The 20,444-nt window shown below is 40.2% G+C and overlaps 1 protein-coding gene across 1 annotated transcript; it reads right to left on the bottom strand.

The window, feature by feature from the left end:
• Positions 1 to 3,683: 3,683 nt before the first annotated feature.
• Positions 3,684 to 7,372, bottom strand: LOC128734515 (uncharacterized). Its single transcript, XM_053828761.1, has 4 exons — positions 4,749 to 7,372; positions 4,576 to 4,678; positions 4,238 to 4,524; positions 3,684 to 4,181 (listed from the first exon to the last, which is right to left on the bottom strand). Exons 1-4 carry the CDS (start codon positions 7,025 to 7,027, stop codon positions 4,076 to 4,078), a joined length of 2,775 nt encoding a protein of 924 aa, XP_053684736.1. The 5' UTR covers positions 7,028 to 7,372; the 3' UTR covers positions 3,684 to 4,075.
• Positions 7,373 to 20,444: the final 13,072 nt, after the last annotated feature.

Genomic DNA, 20,444 nt, shown 5'->3' on the forward strand with positions numbered 1-20,444 from the left:
GCGGCAATACACACGAGCTGGGCACAGCTTTTATAGTAATGGGCGAGATACAGAAGCGGGTGATCGGGTGGTGGCCGATCAACCCCCGAATGTGCAGATTAAGAATCAAGGGCCGATTCTTCAATATAAGCATAATTAACGTGCACAGCCCTCACCTCGGAAGTACCAATGATGACAAAGACGAATTCTACGCGCAGTTGGAGCGTGAATACGACCGCTGCCCAAGACATGATGTCAAAATTATCATCGGGGACTGTAATGCTCAGGTTGGTCAGGAGGAGGAATTCAAACCGGTGATTGGACGGTTCAGCGCTCACCCGCAAACGAACGAAAACGGCCTAAGGCTTGTCGACTTCGCCGCCTCCAAGAACATGGCCATACGTAGTACCTTCTTCCAGCATAACCTCTACCATCGGTACACCTGGAGATCACCCAACCAGACAGAATCACAAATCGACCACGTTCTGATAGATGGTCGGCACTTTTCAGACATTATCGACGTCAGAACCTATCCGGGCGCTAACATTGATTCGGATCACTACCTAGTGATGGTAAGGATACGTCAAAAACTATGTTGTGAACAACATACGATACCGCCGCCCGCCACGGTATAATCTAGCGCGACTGAAGCAACCAGAGGTCGCCGAAAACTACGCGTTATCTCTCGAAACCGCGCTGCCGGAAGAGGGAGAGCTGGATGAAGCCCCTCTTGAAGACTGTTGGAATGCCGTGAAAACAGCCATTAACAGCGTAGCGGAGAACGTCCTAGGCAGTGTGGCACCGAATCGACGTAACGAATGGTTTGACGAGGAATGCCAGCGGATATTGGAAGAGAAGAACGCAGCGCGGGTACAAATGCGGCGTAGAGCCACCCGTCAGAATGTGGAGCGATACAAACAGAAGCGGAGGCAGCAAACACGACTCTTCAAGGAAAAGAAGCGCCACCAAGAGGAGAAGGAGTGCGAAGAACTCGAACAGCTGTACCGGTTTCACGACACACGGAAGTTCTATCAGAAACTCAACGGATCTCGCAAAGGCTTCGTGCCGCGGGCCGAAATGTGCAGAGATAAAGATGGAGGTATCTTGACTGATGACCGTGCGGGGATCGAAAGGTGGAAGCAGCACTACGATGAACACCTGAATGGCGTGCAGGCGAAAGACCATGATAGCGGAGGAAGTGACCACATTGGTGCAGCAAGCGACGAAGATGTGCCACCCCCATCGATAAGGGAAGTTAAAGAAGCCATCCAGCGGCTGAAGAACAACAAAGCAGCGGGAAAGGATGGCATTGGAGCGGAACTTATTAAAATGGGCCCGGACAAGTTGGCCGGCTGTCTGCATCAATTGATTGTCAAGATTTGGGATACGGAACGACTACCGGAGTGGAAAGACGGGGTTATCTGCTCTATCTACAAGAAAGGTGATAACCCAGATAACACAAAATCGTAATAGAAAGTTCACATTAAATCGTTTTCACGTCAAATTTACATTGGAATTGTATAATGATTAGAGTATGTCAAATCGAAATGAACAATAAGTTGCTTTGCAGTCGTGCGTGTCTTCATATACAATTCATGGCTGTGAATTATAAAGCAGTATAGACGATTGCAATATTTGATTATATCTTAATCATATATTCAGAAGTATTTAGTTGCGTGTTATAAAAACTACGCAAAATAGAATTACATATAGCTGTCAAAATTTTCGCACGTATATCGCCTCCACTTTCGTACATATATGTTCTTATATGACGTGAAATATAACTTTTTCGTTCAGATATGATTTCGTATATCTCAGTTGCAATCGAGATATGCAAACCAAATGGTTTACTGGGAAGCTGGATTGTGAGAACTACCGAGCCATCACTATCCTGATTGCCGCCTACAAAGTGCTGTCCCAAGTCCTCTTTCATCGACTATCGCCAATAGCCAATAGATTTGTGGGAAGTTACCAGGCCGGCTTCATGGAGGGTCGGTCTACAACAGACCAAATCTTCACCCTGCGGCAGATCCTCCAGAAGTACCGCGAATTCCGAGTCCCCACGCACCACCTGTTAATCGATTTCAAAGCCGCATATGATAGCGTAAACCGACAAGAGCTATGGAAAATTTTGGACGAAAACGGCTTTCCGGGTAAGCTTACTAGACTTATCATGGCTACGATGGATGGGATCCAGTGCTGTGTGAGAATCTCGGGTGGATTGTCGGACCCATTCGAATCTCGCAGGGGACTTCGACAAGGAGATGGTCTTTCCTGCCTGCTATTCAACATTGCGCTTGAAGGTGTTATAAGGTGAGCGGCGATCGAAATGCGGGGCACGATTTTCAATAAATCCAGTCAATTTATCTGCTTTGCTGACGACGGGGATGCTGTCGGCAGAACATTTGAGGCAATGGAAGATCAGTACATCAGACTGAAACGCGAAGCAGAGATTTTTTTTTTTTTTTTTTTTTTTTTTCTCTCTTTATTATCGAGATTTTTGCAGAGAAGATTGGATTGCAGATAAATACGTCTAAAACGAAGTATATGCTGGCGGGCGGGACCGAGCGCGACAGGGCTCGCTTGGGCAGCACCGTGGTAATCGACGGGGATGAGTTCGAGGTAGTCGACGAGTTCGTATACCTTGGCTCGCTGGCAACAGAGGACAACAATACCAGCCGTGAGATTAAAAGACGTATTATCAGCGGAAGTCGGGCCTACTACGGACTCCACAAACACTTGCGGTCGAACAATTTGAGCCCCCGTACAAAGTGCACACTGTACAAAACGCTAATTAGACCGGTTGTCCTCTACGGGCACGAAACGTGGACATTGCTAGAAGAGGACCTACGAGCACTCGGAATTTTCGAACGGCGGGTGCTAAGAATCATCTTTGGCGGAGTGCGAGAGAACGGTGTATGGAGGCGAAGAATGAACCACGATACGTTGGGCAGGACATGTTGCTAGAATGCCGGACAACTATCCTGCAAAAATGGTTTTCGCATCAAATCCGGTAGGAACAAGACGAAGAGGGGCACAGCGAGCGAGGTGGCAAGACCAGGTGGAGCGAGATCTGGAGATCAGTTGCCATGGACCGAAACAGATGGAGAAATTATACTGCGCAGGCCTTGTCATAAGACGTTAGGCCAATTAAGTAAGTAAGTTGGACAATTTTCACAACTTAGGGTACCGTCAGAGTGCAAGCGACTCTTCTTGCTGTAGTTAAACGCACAGCCCTTTTTCGTCGGAAGCAGGGCTGCGTATTTAAACTAGTGTGGGCGAAGTCGCAGTCGCTTTTACTCTATGCAAGGCCTTAGGCCCCGTACACAGTAAACGCGACACGACTTCGCTCTCATGTTGCTAAATGCACAGTCCTGCTTCGGGCGAAAAAGGGCTGCGCGTATAACTACAGCAAGAAATGTCGTGTCGCGTCGCATGTCGCTTGCACTCTGGCGGTACCCTAACTGCAGCAAGAAAAGTCGCGTCGCGTCGCAAGTCTGAAAAACTCATTCTGCCTCACGAAAAGATTTCAAAATATTTTTATCGCGCATGAAGGACTGAGGAAGGAAAGCGCAAAGCCGACGTGGAATCAATTATTTTATACTGCACGATACACGTCGCTTTTAGTCCGAAAGCGATCAGTAAACAAATGAATCAACAAACAATTAGTATCAAGCTTGAACAATAGACATAATTAACCAAACTTGTCCGCAGCTCTTTTTATTTTAGCTTTCAATTTCTATTACTGCTGTTTTAATGGCAGGTTTTTGCTCCAGCTATAATGATAGGTATATTTGAGAGTTACTGGTAAACGACTCGAAGCCAACTAGCAATCGCTACTGATTATGATAGATATTATATTCTTTACTTCCCCTGCCTCCAACGCATTCACAAAAAGGATTACGACAAAACTAATCGCTTGAAGTACGCACAGTATACGCACAATTTTGTGGTACGAAAAACAATCAAAAACAAGTCAGAGATGGAGGAAGTATTAACCACATAATTGCGGTTAAACTATAAGCTAACACTGGTTAATCTCTATAATGCGTCGACTGTAAACTAGAACATCTAAGTTACATAATGAGATGAAATATTAGTTTCTGCGATGTCGCCGACGAGCGTTGCTCTGCGCTTGCTGTTGCCCTTGCTGGTTTTGTCCTGCGTAAATATTGTTAAGGAAGTCATCCAAATTGGGTTCACTGCAAGGCATTAAATATAAAATTGCATGGCACCATTCAATCAAAAGAAAACCTACCTTGGTGAAGCATCCTTACGAGCACGACTGCTATCTTTTTCGTGTGACTGACCCTGACCACTTGAATGTTGTTGACTTTGCTGTTGGTTCTGTTGCTGTTGTTGCTGCTGCTGCTGTGATCCACCAAGAACGATCCGATATTGAACAATGTGCGAATTAGGTTGCAAATGAGACAGTGCCCCTTTTTGACAGTTGGCCCATTCAGTAATATCGTACACATTACCTTCCATCATAGCCAGGTACTTCCAACGTAGCCCGAAGAAACTAGTTTCAGCCCAGATATCACCCTGAAAGCAAGTTAAATTGCAAACTGACACAAAAGCGAACATCTAATTTACCTCTCTAGCGGAATGTCGAATCTTACACGAGTTACACTCTCTGGCAGCGTAATGGGGTCGCCCTGTTGACTTGCGAGGGTGTCTGAGACAACAACTACTACATCTGTCAATTACAAACGAAAGAACGTAATTTGGATTTGAGCATTGGAAAAAAAACGCACAAAGTTACATACCGAATAGTATTAGCGGCTTCCGAGATTTTCGTATGCAACTGTGTCAACAGGTCGTTAATTTCGGACCAGGCTTTCTCAGCATTCAAAGCTTCGGCCAAACTTTGATCGTATGCTTTACGGTTCTCTGGTTCGCCGATCAGTTCGAACGATCTCTGCAGCACTTTGAAAGCTTCCTCGGCTCCAGGTTGCTTGTTTTTGTCTGGGTGTACAAGTACGGCAATCTTCTTGTAATGCTTTCGGATCTGCTCTTGTGAACACTCGGGACTAACGCCGAGAATACTGTAAGCATCCTTGCCCTTGCAGTTCAACAGCGAAGACATTGCCTCATCTGCCGTCGATGGTAAACGACCATCTTTGTAGTAGTTTTTGGCGGAGGTGGCTTGCTCATCAGGTGGAGCCGACCGTTTATTTCCACGTCGCCAAAACGCCCATTTCGATTCCTTAGAAAACCTATTGTCGAACGATTTCCATATGCCTTTAAGCCATGTTCCGGGTCGATTCTGTTGCAGCTCCTTTTTGAGGCTTACAGCATGCTGCTGACAATACTGGTATGCAGCTACCAAATAATCCCAACAGAGTCGCAGACTTAAATAAACTACGTCAGTCACCAGAGACCACAACCATAGTAAAACAATAGCAGTGTATTCAATCCACGCATTGACAATTTTCTGAATGATCACGTACTTTTGATTCTTCCGTGGACGTTGTCCCCGCTTACTGCTTGTTTGTTGGTTGATTTTTTCCATCTTGGTACGACCCGCACCCGTGGCCCGACCGCCACGCTTGTATGAGCTACGCAAACTGGTACCGATCTTCTCAATATGAGTATCGTTAAGATTGTTGGTTTTCTTAACATTATACATAAAAGAATTTTGTGGCAACTGCGATTGTGAATCATCTTCGTATTCTACGGAATCTTCGTTCTCATCTTGAACTTCTTCATTAACACTTGATTCACCAACCTGCTCTACACTGGCCGTATCTTTGCCCGACACGTTCTGAACATCCTGAATTGTATATGAGTCATTAAAATTTCGCGCTCGATTCTTCTTGAAAGCCTGACCATTTCCGCCTTTTGATGATTTGGCTGCCCCAGGTTTGTCCGTCCTTTTAGTCGATTTTTCAGTTGCATTGGATAACTTGGAATTTCCGCCAATATTTTCAACGGACTGCTGGGTATTCGTACTTCCACCCGATTGTATTCCCGCTGTCGTTTTTTTGCTACTGATGCCGTTGTTTCGCTCTAACTTTCGAACAAACTTGTCTTCTTGACCATTTGTTGTTGACTGCGACTTCTTGCATTTATTTTGTTTATTAGAGGCAATAGAATTTGCCATCAGCTTTGTGGTTACTGTTGAAGCATTTCCAAAATTATTATTTGTACCAGTTGATGATGGCGTAGCAGTCAAAACAGCCGATTGCGCTACGTTTTTACTTAGCACATCCGAATAGGACATTCGCATCGGCTTAACCTCGGCCACGATCCGTTGCTTTTTGTTGACATTCTGGTTCAGCTTAGCACTGTTGTCATCGTTTAGTTGGTTGTAATTGTTGATATTAGTAGAAGTTGTAGTAGATGAAGCTACGGGTAAAGATGTTGGCTGCGGAAGATTAACAGTCGGAACGGAGGAAGGCATCATTTGGGAAGGTTGATGTACGGGAGAATTTTGCGCGGTCTGTGGTTCGGGTAAAGATTGTTGTTGATGCAATTGTTGAATCGACTGATTAGCTTGCAAAAATGTTTCCTGTGAAGATCGCGGCAAGCCTTCGGCGAGAAGGGATGCACCACCACTACCAAAGGGTGAATACGTTCCGGATATGGTTGGAGCCCAGTTTCCAACCAGTTGGTTGATAAGATTAGTATTGCTAGCCGCATTCTCCGATGGAACTGTTGTTGTGACTGGTGCTGTGGGTTGTTGATGCTGTTGGTGAAACATATACCCAAAAGGCGGCGGAGGTCGCACAAAATTGGTATTGTTTGAAAATAACTCATAGTCGTATTTTCCAGATGGATTGCTCAAGTTAACATCTTCATTGGTTTGATGGTAAACTTTAATGAAATTCCCGAATCCATCGGATAGCACAGTAAAATTGTCCGCATTCGACGGAGGACCGTAATTAAAACTAGAATCAGCGGTCGGCTGAAAATAATTGTTTGAAGTTCCACTAATCGATGATCCACCGGGTGTAACAAACTGCTGCTGTTGTTGCGGTGACATATGATTACGTTGATCCGGAGCCCAAAAGGCTTCATTCTGTTCATTACCGGCGTTTGCCATTGGAGTGTTCGTTGATTCCGTCGGAATAACAAAATAGGCAAAATAGCTACGCACGCACTTATTTCGAGCACACACCGACAGCCATGGCGACCAATACAATCAGCAGTGGTGGTAATTTGATGTGGAACTTTTTCATTCCAACCAGGATTTGCACTTTGTAATAACCTTTTCAGCTCACAACACTTTATCTCATAATGCTTTCAGAATTCGCTTGCTGTAACTATATAATAATTTTTGTTATTCGGCAGAACGTTATTAAATTGAAGATAGTCAGGGATTTGTGCAAAAAAATAAAAATTCAAAGTGCACCACAGTTCCAATTTACTTGGAGAGTTTTCAAGCAGGCAGAAAGTGAACGTCGATGACACACACAAACCTGTCATCTGTCATGTGTTACACGCTCGTGAAATCTAACCCACTTACACAAAAAGTGCTCACTTTTAAAATGAGTTTACCTGCACACACTTAAAAATTATCGCTGGAATCCAGCCAAATTTTGCAGAAATCTATCGACCTTTTCGCGTGCGTAATGGCGGCTAGTGGGTACAACTTTCGGAGAACGTTAGCATGCCTTTGGCAACTTTAATCACGTCGAGTTGATATTAACAGCTTTAATTGTTGTTGTAGAACTTTCAAGCATACGTGCGCGGAGTTCCCAAAAGCAAATAAACATTGTCGAAAACTGTACCCACTAGCCGCCAATCAACAACAACAATCAAAAAACAACTAATTCAAGGCTGGAAATATCAACTTGACGTGAATAAAGTTGCCAAAGCCATCCTAATGTTTTCCGAAAGTTGTATACACTAGCCACCATTACGCATGCGAAAAGGTGGATATAAATGGATTTCTGTCTGTCGGGATGTTCCTTATAGAATCGAAAACTACTGAACCAATCGGCGTGAAAATTTGCATGTAGAGGTTTTTGGGGGCCAGGGAAGGTTCTTATGATAGTTAGAGACCCCTCTCCCCCACTAAGAAGGGGGCTCCCATACAAATAAAACATAAATTTCTGCATAAAGCGGGGTACGCTGCTGAAAAGTAATGGGTAAAAAGATAGGACAAGAAATGCTCAAGAAATCGATTTCTTTTACAATTTCTTAAGCAGACGCACCTCATAAGAAATATTTTTTCACGTCCAGATGGCGCAGGTTTACACGCAAGCGAGTTATACCGTCACTTTTCCGAACGGAATAATATCCGGCACAATTATTATCACAAGAAGAAATGACAGGTGGTTGCTTGCATTGGAGTTGTCAAAATTTCTTCGGTAAATAACGAGATTTTTTCTTGAGCTGTTTTCTTTTCAGCAGCGTATCCCGCTTAACTCGAGAACTAATCAAGCAAATGGAACAAAATTTGGCATGTGGGTGTTTTTGGATACAAGATTTTTTCTATGGTGAATTGAAACCCCTCCCCTCTGTAGAAGGGGAATTACAAGGGGTCGGACACTCAGCACATAGTGCCCCGGCACTGATGCAGCGAGATATCAAAACGGCACACCTCTAAAGCCTTATAAAAATAACATTTATAGGGCTTTACACACCTCCGGTTCAATTTTACATATGAAATGGGAGCACTGCCAGTTGTCAAAATCATCTCGCACGGTTGCCAGATCTATCAGATTTTAACGAATTTAACAAATCTTGCAGTTCGGCACTTTCGGTACAGCATCGGCACAGATCGGTTTGTTTCAAGTCGCCTAACATAAAAACGGCTGTGCCGAGTGACCGACCCCTTGGGGAATTATGACTTTTCTTCCCTTTAAGAGGGGGGGCTCCTATACAAATGAAATATAAATTTCCTCATAACTCGAGAACTAATCAATCAAATGGAAATGGTGGGTGTTTTTGGAGGCAAGAATATTTACAATGATGAATTAGGACCCGTTACCTTTTTAGGAGCGGGGGGGCTCTCATACAAATGAAATACAAATTTTCTCATAACTCCAAGACTAATTAGGCAAATGTAACCAAATTTAGCTTGTGACTGTTTCTGTAGGCATTTTTTTTCAGGGAGGAAATGACCCCTCCCCCCTTCAATCGACTTTTTCGCGTGCGTAATGGCGGCTAGTGGGTGCAACTTTCGGAGAAGGTTAGCATGCCTTTGGCAACTTCGACTTTTTTGACAACTCGAGAACTAATCAACTAAATCGAACCAAATTTGGCCTGTGGGGGGTTTTGGAGGTAGGATTCTTTTTTTACGGTGGTTTGAGACCCCGCACCACGGGGCGAATCACTTCCAATTTAATAAATACATTAAATATATTTATGCATATTAACATACTTTTACCCGGGTGCTAAATATATTTACCGGTATTGATGAATATTTTACGAAAGTTTCCACCTTTTCAATACGATCTTGAGCTGTCAAGTCCCCATCATACACTCAACCAAAAGACCACATATATCTTATGTGTAAATGCACATACTTTTGAAAAATTAGCGTTCATATTTGTTTTATATCCATCATATAATATTTAGATGGAAAAATGTTAGGATTCAAATGGAGAACATATACATTTTACATACCTTTCCATAATTTTCAAATGCCATTCAGATAACTGTCATGTGATTGTCAGGTGTGCAAGATAAACAGGTGATGCAACGTAATTTTCATATGCCGTTTACATAGCTTTCACATGACTGTCAGATATGTAAAATAAATAGGTGATGTAACGCAATTTTCATGTGCCAATCACATAGCTATTACTTGGAAGTCAGGTATGCAAAATATATGATGTAATGTAATTTTTATGTGCCATTCACATAGCTGTCACATGACTGTCAAGTATGCAAAATAAATAAATGACGTAAACTAATTTTCATTTACCGATCATATAGCTGTCACGTGATAATCAGATATCCAAAATAAATAGGTGACGCTACGTAATTTTTATGTGCCAATCACATAGTTGTCACATGATAATCAGATATGCAAAAAGGTGATTCAACGTAATTTTTATGTGTCTTGAACATAGTTGTCACGTGACTGACTGATGTGCAAAACAAACAGCAGCATGGCGTCAAAGGAGAGTAAGGCAAACGAATTGCTTTTGAATTTAGGCTCAGGCAATTCCCCGCAAGTGTTTAGAGGTAAATATAAATTGTAATTCACATAAGGATTGAAATAAATAAATCAACTCTGACAATTTCAGGACTTTGTTTGAATCATCGCAAAATATTTATTTAGGTGGGAAGTAATGCTGCAGACATCTGAGGGTCGGATAGCAATGAATGAATTGCAAACCTACGACGATTGCAGCCAACACAACGACTGTAAGCCAAACAATTCTGTATCTCAAACAATTAAAGCATATTATGTTACATTATTTCAGGAATAGTGTTGCTTTTTCTAAGTACCGCGTAGCCACACCAACATTCACTTAAAACCACCATTGTCTTTGCTGAGTATCGGGTTTAAACTCAGGCAGACATTCAGGCCATCTACGAGGAAAATGCATCAGAACTAAATTTTCTATAGCAAATATATGAAGTAGGTATATTAAGCTTGTGTCTAGAATAGAAGTTTTAAATAAATTTTAGATCGTCGGAAATATCTGGTTATTTTTATATTGTCCGCCAAATAAACCTCGAAATAAACTATTAATATTAATTATGAAAGTGACCATTTCGCATGAGGCACATAAGATGTATGTGACTTTCAAGCAGAAGTTAAATCAAGTTCACATACAAGGTGCCTGAATTTCACGTAACTTATATGTGCACCCAACTATCATATCAATGTGAATATTTACGTGACGAACACATGATATTTAGGTGAAAAGTATTATGGAAAATATTTATATGGTTTTGCACTTGAAACGTAAGTGATTATTTTTTTGAGTGTAACAGTATGTGGCAAGAGTTGTCATGATGAGGTGGTCACATTTAAAATAGTAAAAATATTTATCAATATTTATCACATATTGAATAAACAAAACAAAACAAAAGGGCGAATGTCGCAAGCGTAAACAAACCGAGTGAGGGTTGATTTTCCTATGCTGGTCCAGCAAAAAATAACTCTTACCCGTTTTGTTTACATTTGCGACATTCGCCCTTTTGTTAATTCTATCTAGAATTTGGACACTTGCATTTGATTTTGCTGTAAGTGTCCAAATTATGTACAGCTGCTGAGGGAGTCCAAAATACGTTGGTTACCACCCCATCGACATCTCTATATCGAGCTGCAGTGAACGTCAGCGACAGCATGTCCGGGGCTCAAAATTTGACAGCGGGCCCAAATCAGACTGCTGGCAGTTGAGTGAAACGCAGTGCTGATATGCTATCTCATTTTCGCACACACGAGATGTTGGCTGCGAAAACATGGTTGCATGCCGATGGGGTGTTGGTTACCCTATATATAAGTACACCGAAAAAACTATACACGTCAAGGGGTCGGTCACTCGGCACAGCCGTTTTTATGTTAGGCGACTTGAAACAAGCCGAACTGTGCCGGTGCTGTACCGAAAGTGCCGACCCAAGCAACCAAAAGTTCGAATATTACTTGACACGCGAACTCGAAAGTTCATAATTAGTTCAGATTCAGTTCCGTGGAACTTTCACGCTGATTAGTAGTGTATATCAAGTATATGTGGAACTAAATGCTTTAAGAAGTGCTGCGAGTACTTCATAGATACTTCAAAGCTATTAGGATGCTACATGAAATTCTGAAGTAACTTTAGTTGCTAACAAGTTCTGCGTGTTGCTTTTTTGTTTATATTTCTGGTGATCAAACCAGCAGAACCTGAAACTATTGGAGATTAATTTTTATTTCACTTGAATAAATTTAATCCTCGCACATTTCTAATTACAAATATAAATTAGAATGTAATGCTCTTCATTATTGTGTTGTGTAGCATATGCTGTCGGTATCTCACTACTACAGTTAATTGCCTGGTTCCAAACTTTATGTTCTATAATTAACTCGCGCTGCATAAAGCTGCTGCAAGTTCCAAATCAAACTTTTACTTAACAACTCATTGGCAAAATTCACATCGCTTGTATACGACAAAGGTGACGCAGTGGATCGGTATAGGTTTACAACGCGGAGCACCCGGGTTCAAACCCAACAGCAGGCAAATGCAACGAATATAGAAGTTAGGTAGAAGTATAAAAATAGAACATAGAAGTGCTGCTAAATTTGTTTTTTCTTAGTTTTTGACAGTTTATTTCGAAGCTGCTTAGCGTTCTATGCAGTGAACCCAAGACAGCTTGAAAGTTCGGTTAATTACTTAAAAGTGACGCTGCTTAGCAAGTTATAGATTGATATACATAAAGCTGTTTAACCCTTGTTAGACGCCATTATTCGAACTCTTGGTTACTTGGGGAACTGCAAGATTTGTTAAATTTGTTATAATCTGATAGTTCTGGCAACCGTGCGAGATGATTTTGACAACTGGCCGTGCTCCCATTTCATATGTAAAATTGAACCAGATGTGTGTAAAGCCCAATAAATGTTATTTTTATAAGGCTTTACAGGTGTGCCGGTTGGTATCTCTGAAGTGCCGCGGCATAATGTGCTGAGTGTCCGACCCCTTGATACACGTGCGTTCAATGTGCAGAACACATACCCAGTAAACCATTTGGTTTGAATATCTCGATTGCAACTGAGATATACGAAATCATATCTGAACGAAAAAGTTATATTTCACGCCATATAAGAACATATATATACCAAAGTGGAGGCGATATACGTGCGAAAATTTTGACAATTATTTGTAATTCTATTTTGCGTAGTTTTTATAACATGCAACTAAATACTCCTGAATATATGATTAAGATATAATCAAATATTGCAATCGTCTATACTGCTTTATAATTCACCGTCATGAATTGTATATGAAGACACGCACGACTGCAAAACAATTTATTGTTCACTTCGATTTAACATACTCTAATCATTATACAATTCCAATGTGAAATTGACATTAAAACGATTTAATGTAAAGTTTCTATTACGATTTTGTGTTATCTGGGTAGATATTCTCCTGGTGCTAATCACTACAGTTTCATAAGAATAACACATGAATCATATTCAATGGTAAAACCCAACCCATCGACATCTCTATAACGAGCTGCAGTGAACGTCAGCGACAGCATGTCCTGGGCTCAAAATTTGACAGCGGGCCCAAATCGACTGCTGGCAGTTGAGTGCAACGCACTGCTGACATGCTATCTCATTTTCGCACACACGAGATGTTGGCAGCGAAAACATGGTTACCTGCCGATGGGGTGGTAAAACCACAGACAAACAGACGAGACACTCGCGTTAATTCCATCGTCCGATCAAAAACCACTCATTTTTCAAAAAAGCATGTTTCGCAACATGACCACACCGCGGCGCGCGAGTGTTACTTCGAGTTTTCCGTATAAAACCATACAAATGTAAAAGCCCTACAGCATAAAACCCTGCAGGCTACTCCGCGACATGCGTAACAGAGGGTGCTAGTGTGCAACCAAAAAGTGTAGGACGATGGTTTTTAAAGGATTTTCTTCTATGTGTCATGTCAGTTCGTCAGTGGTGAAACCATGGGTAAAACACTTTCAGATGACCTGATATTCACATCAGCTCATCGTGAAAGCCACGTGAATTTCAAATACAATGACATTTCATAAGAGTTATCCTTTGATTAAACGTGTAAAACCAGTGAAATATTTATAAAAACTTACACTTTAATTTCATGTGGATTGCAACAGGATACGATCTAATGGTAAAACACGTGGATTCGCAGTGCGAAAGCAGTGACTACCATGTTGATTGAAGGTTTGTTGGAAAAACATGGTGTTTCCCATATGAAATATTTCATTTCACGTTAAATTGAAGGGAAACACTTTTGATACCCGAATGATTGACATATGAAACAAGATTACACTCAACCCCCGCTAATATGAAAAACAGCTCGTTCAGATTGGGCGAGTTCATTTTTAATCTGAATATTCTGAATATCTGAGTAACTCTATTCATTTTCACATACGCGCAAGACGCACACCCTATGCACTTGTTGTTTTGATTTGACGAAAACAAACGTTTTGAAAACATTTCAAACATGCGCGAATTCTAAACGTTCGGTTTATAGAAGACGAAATTGGCTCGCAGTTTCGACTAAAATGGTCTATTTTGAGTGCTGGAGAGAGGTAAGCTGCATATGAGCTATACTGCCCCTCTTCGCATAACAGTCCCATGGCGATTTTTGGTGATTTTGAGTTTATTGCGAATATTAGTTTGATTTTGTCTGTACTTTAAGAAAAACTTATAAAATAGTAGGCTTTGTTCGCGAAGAATAGAAAAACAAAACCCACTTGTGTTGTCCCATTTCAAAAATATTCGCATAACAGTCACATACATTTCTGCCCCTTATTAAATCGAAATAATGCCTCATAAATGCATTATATTCAATAAACTGACCATATTGTTTCTAGATATACTTATTTTGTATTATTAAATAGGGAATATAACAACTCCCAAGTAACACTTGCAACATGTTTTTTAGAAAAATATTCAGAAAACAGTTGCATTTAAATTATAAATAAGTTTCATGGAAAACAAGATGTTATAAAAATGTTTTATTTCTAACGCCGATGTTTTCAGCCAGAATGACAGGTTAAAGTTGCATTTCGGTTGTAAAGCTAAGTTTTTATTGAACATTTACAACTGAGTATTCGCGACTACGAAAGTAAAAGAGATTTCTAAGTCTGTTCGCACTCACACGAAACCCCATGCCGAATTGTCAAAACTTACGTGAAAACAAAAGCAAAAATACTTCCTTCTCTTTTTTTCTCACACAAAAATCAAACCAATATCAGCAACTTCGTAGTGGCGAATTGCCGGCATTGAACAGCGGCGAAGCGATGACAATGAGTACAGCACAGATCCATAACTTTGACACATTTTCGCAACATTGCAATATTTTATTGAGCCTAAATGCTCCAATTTATGAGTATTCTGGGTATTTTTTGAGCGCAATTTAAGTTCTTTCACAAATAAAAATTAACTGTGAATCAGTTGTAAGTTAACGCGAAACAAAATGCATACAGTAAAGCTTTTTATTGGTTTCGAATTTTTCGGTTATCGGTGTGCTCATTTGAACGCAATCTTGTATAAACATGGCCGATGACTGCGCCAAAATATAATGTAATAGATCATTATTTTTGTGTCGTAGAATGATTTTATATATACAAGGGACATATAACATAATTAAAATAAAATATCCCACCAGTTTTCAAAGAGATTAGCATGTTTTGTGAGATTGTCAAAAAATGATATTTATTTCGATTCCACTCAACTTTTGCTTATAAAAGTAAATCTTGAGCGCATCAATTTTTCGGAAGTAGCATGGCAAAGTTCACGATAAATTTAAAATTGCACTTTAGTTTGGGTTATTTGAAGGCTATACAATGTTGCTTTGAGTGATTGATGAATTACCGAAATATAACTTTAGCCATTTTATCTTGCGAAAAATGTCTGTCATTATTTGCTTGTAAATGTAAATATAACTTCAGGGAAATATCAGAAAAAAAAAATTCCTGTCAACAGCGCGATTAAGCTTTTCAGTTGGTAGTACAAAAACCGTGCAACGCATAGGCGTCACTTTGAAATATTTCACAAACATGTTACATTTTAGCTCGTTTCTTGCGCTGTTTCAGTGTTAATCCGGTCGTAATTAAGTATGTGGAAACGAAAGGTTAGCAATTCGATTTGTTTTAAATCCGCTGTCAATTCTTATTTAAAACCAAGTGTGTTACTTGGGCTTTTGCACCTGTACCTGTTATTGTCATTTGCTGATAAAGTCTTATTTTTTGGAACGCATCGTTTGCGACATATTGTTTGCGTTTATATTTGCGTATGTGCTTAAGGATTTTATTTAGTTTCAAATTAGATAATTCATTTATGGCCCTTTTATCGATATTTTTATAGTTAATCAAACATTTTCGATGATTCTGAAAATGATCAATTTGGTCACTCTTGCTCCGATAACTATAATCGTTAGATTTTTAAGCGAGACAACAGTTTTTGAAACCCTTAGGGTACCGCCAGACTAAACGCGACACGACTTCGCTCACATTCGTTTAAATACGCAGCACTTTTTCGCCGGAAGCAGGGTTGCGTATTTAAGCGAATGTGAGCGAAGTCGTGTCGCGTTGCTGTCACGTTTACTCTATACGGGGCCTTACTTTTCCATTTCATATTTAATTCGTTTCAGTTATTTTACTACATTTTTAGTGAAAATTATCACCAGTTTCTTAATAACTGGAACCAATTACAGGTCAGCCCAAATATTGACATATGAACATACACAGGAATGGTCCGTTCTCTTTGACTCAATTTTGATTAATCGAGCATATTGATCGTAGCAAAAAGAATCATTTTTTAAACATTTAAATTTGATAGCTATTCATAGTCAATCAATATTTTATGCATTGTTAATTCATTGCCGACATATCAGATCGCAAGTTAATGGCGGTTTATTATAATTTGGAAAAGGCGGTACACGTTTTGTGATGCGGTTTGCGTAAGCGGCCAATATTGCCCCTATCACCGCTATTACTTGGAATATGGTATAATGTGAACTGAGGGGGTGGGGGTAGAGGCACAGAGAACAGACATTCATCTTGAACCCGCAACGTGTGTAAAAGCTCAGCGGCCATTTTGAAAGTATGTGGTAATGCTCCCGCTACGTGGCGCTCAGAACAGAACAGAATGGGCTTTGCTTGTAAATGTCTGTCATCATATCAAAGCTTTCGTCGTATTTTCACCAAAGCAGAGTTGCTACAGCAACTAACTTATTGTTTACCCAATCCATTGCACTAAAATAAAGGTAAACATTTATCAAAAATAGCAATATTAGACTAATTTAATTTAAATCCTTGATTTTGATTACGAATTTTAAAAATGAATAAGCCATTAGCATACAGGCCGCGATTTTAGCGACCGCCAATGAATCAAAGACAAACGCTCCAACACCGGCGGCCCTCGATGAAGTGGCAAAGGTTTTCTGGTTCTCAAAGATGAAAAGTCCACTGCTAGTACAACCGCTGTGGGGTCATGCTGCGTGTGACGATGAAATGGTATACAGCACTCGTTCGCTAATTGCACGAATGAGGCGATGCGATTAGCGAATTTCGTTTTTTAATTGCACGATAGTTGCCAATATTTATTGTAAAACGTGATGCGTTATCACTGTGAAGAACTCTTCACATGCATTCACACGTACGCTAAATTTTGGGAAGAACATCTAAATTTTTACAAGCGAACTAAAAGCTTAATGAATATGTGTTCAATTAGTCAAAGTTTAGTGAAATTTGCATGAATTTGTTTGTAATGTATCTACGTGATGCAGAGATAGAGAGTTTGCATTCGGCAACGCTGCATTTTTGTTTATAGCAACCATCTGGAAAACCACGTGTAGTTTGACAGATAACTGTTTTTTAGTTGCACGATCGTGCAACTAGCGAACGTGCAATTAAAAGACGGTGCAGTTAGAGGACGTGCAATTAGCGCACGAGTGCTGTAATTCAATGCGGAAAAGCGGAAAACACTAAATACGATGCCTATTTGCCATACTTTGAAAAAATTGAGTTGCGATTTGGTTTCTGTTTTCAATGTGTACCGTGTTCAATAAATAACATAAACAAAATCAATCCGTTGCTACAACCGCTGCTAGGTTGCTACAGTAACTAGCATTAGAGTTGCCAGTATTTCTAATATGTAGAATATGATAAGAATGTATAATAACTTTGGCAACGTGGATGTCGGACAACTGGTGCACACTAAGAGAGATGTCGCTAGTGTCTTGTTTAAAAGTTTACACACCATTTGCGTGATATTTTATATGAACATAATTGTCTGTTCTCTGTGGTAGAGGGGAGTTGAGTTGGACGTAACTATCTTTTAGTCTTCAGTTTAGTTCTCTTTAATAAAAGCAGCAAGTAAATCTCGAAAATCATACCATACATTATCGACAGTGTGCCGGTTATGCGAAGATTTTGCTGATTCAATCGAAAATTATTCGCATGTCAGTCCCTTTGCTATTTTGTTAAGATAAACTGATGATAATTGAAAATCTGTAACTAATTTTTGTTTAAAACAATTGAACGTGTTCATTTTAACAAATTTATAGTAAAGGTTCGCTTGAAAATAACCTGTGGGAGCGTAATTAAGTAAAACTGACGAAAAACTTCAATCGCCGTTTTCTACGCTTGCTATTTTTCGCCATGGGACTGTTATGCGAAGAGCGGCAGTATATTGCCTGAGCAAGAGGAAATGCATTAAGATTTTGAAGTAGGACTACTTCTTTGATTTCTATATTGGGGTGCACTTCAGAAAAACGAAAAGGGAACATGTAACGAAAAGTGGTTATGGTTTACACGCTTATAACTCAGTCATCCCTCAATAGATTCTAGAGATATTGGTATCAATCGATTGGAAATTTTTCAAAAAATTCATTTCTACATAGTTTATTACATGTTTCCCTAACAGACATGTAATAATTAAGAAAATATTAGACGAACATTCATTAATTCAATATTTTCATTTTTTTCCCTCCCCAAGTCAATGCTTCCCAAGCACAGATGACAGAAATATATACGAGATGAGCTATGGTTTAAGCTTCCTTTGATTGTATTTAGTTTACGCCTTGTAATAGAATCCGTTCGAAAATTGTTAGGCTTTAGCTGTTGCTGTTTGCTGCTTCTCCGGAATAAGGCATCGAAGACATCCAAATTCACTGAGCGAGACGCCAACAAACCGAAGAAGCCATCGACTCGTCCGCCAGCGAACGATATGGTTTTCGCTGCTATCAATGCCCTGAATAATCAACGGATCTTCGCTGCAAGCCGTCTTCAAGTAAATCGCCGCCAGCCACAATTGTGACGTTTCAAGCTTGGTCACATTCGTGAAAATGGTTTTGAAATTAGGTAGCTGTCGAAAAGGTCGAAAAGCTGGTCCAAACAAAGAGAGCAGGCGCTTCCGATTCGTTCAAGGTTGATAAAACGGACGATAACAAATTAAATTTGCTAACTGCTGTAAAGGCGGCTCCGATTAAAGCTGTACTACTGGAGTAAATATGCGGCTGCCCCCGAACAAAAATCTACTAAGCCAATGGAATCCACAGCAAAGGCACCGAAAGCCGCCAAAAGAAGTCGTTCCAGCGGAGAAGGTGGCACGAAAAAAGCTGCTGCCCAGATGTAAATTTCCTTGATTTGCATTACTAGTATCTGGTAGAAAACAATCAGTTCTTTTAAGAACTACTGAATAAGTGTACGAAGCAGTTAAATTGATTTTTCTCACATTTTTCCTCAATTTAAAATGAACATGACAAATTGGAAGTTTATCAAGTATGAACGTACGAGCCCGCCAGTAATGTTTAAACTATATTACATGGCAAAATCCTCTGAAAAGCAAACTGCGCCACTTCGTAATTCGAGACGAAGCGTTTAGTGAGAAAATCGAATTGCATCTTCATGTATATATTTGGCCTTAAAAAGGGCTAATTGTTGGATACTTACAGAAACCTGACCAGATACATTTACTATGAGTATTTGTACTTTGGTGACTGTTTCGGTACGTTCCGAGACGGCGCGCGCATGGCAAACTCACCCGGCAGCCAGCCACACTCACTATAACTTGATATTATGCTTGACTGAGCCGTAGTCAACAAACGAAAGAAAATAGCGTAGCTCTCCTAGCGGCGTGGCTTCTTCTTCTTCCTATCGCTTTTTGCGGCCTTTCCACTGGTTGTCAGTGCCATGACATGAAGACGATGCTTGATCTACAGAAACTGGAAGCTTCAAACAACGTACGGTTTCATATAGTCACGCCTTATTTTCTTCTCTGCCATTCCCTTTTCTACGTGGATCAGCCTTTGTTACAAATTGCTGCCGTTTGCTCTGATATATAACCAACGGTAATCCGAGGAACCACATCATTTTCGCATGGGCATCGGTACCGAGAATAACGATCCAAAGCCAAAAAAAATCGTTCCAAGGAGAATGCGGTCCGAAAAAAGCTGCTGCCAAGCAGTAAATTTCTTCGATTTGTATTATTAATATCTGGTAGAAAACAATCAGTTCTTTTAAGAACTACTGAATAAGTATATGAAGCAGTTGAATTGATTTTTCTCATGAATGATATTCCTCATTTAAAAATGCACATGACAAGTTGGCAGTTTATTTATCCAAGCTTTAACACGTACAGTAATTGGATGTTTAAACGGCATTACGACAAATATTGCGAACTCATGTTAAAAGCATCAGGTTATTGTAACAAATGAACAAACAGATGCAAGCATTCACAGTTTCATTTTGTTTTAATAAGTTGCCTTCTTTCCAGCAACTTTCCCACAACAGATCCATTATGGAGTCGAAAAGACCATTATAGTTTAGCCAAATTATTAAATATAAAAGTTCCACACCAATTT

Source organism: Sabethes cyaneus, chromosome 1, assembly GCF_943734655.1.
Source record: "Sabethes cyaneus chromosome 1, idSabCyanKW18_F2, whole genome shotgun sequence".
Lineage (NCBI taxonomy): Eukaryota > Metazoa > Arthropoda > Insecta > Diptera > Culicidae > Sabethes > Sabethes cyaneus.

Bases quoted from the DNA above. Each gene is read 5' to 3' on its own strand.
- LOC128734515 (XM_053828761.1), bottom strand. From the start codon at position 7,027: ATGGCAAACGCCGGTAATGAACAGAATGAAGCCTTTTGGGCTCCGGAT. The intron at 4,679-4,748 runs GTATGTAACTTT...TGTAATTGACAG, and splicing joins GAAGCCGCTAATACTATTCG to ATGTAGTAGTTGTTGTCTCA. The intron at 4,182-4,237 runs GTAGGTTTTCTT...AATGCCTTGCAG, and splicing joins CGTAAGGATGCTTCACCAAG to TGAACCCAATTTGGATGACT.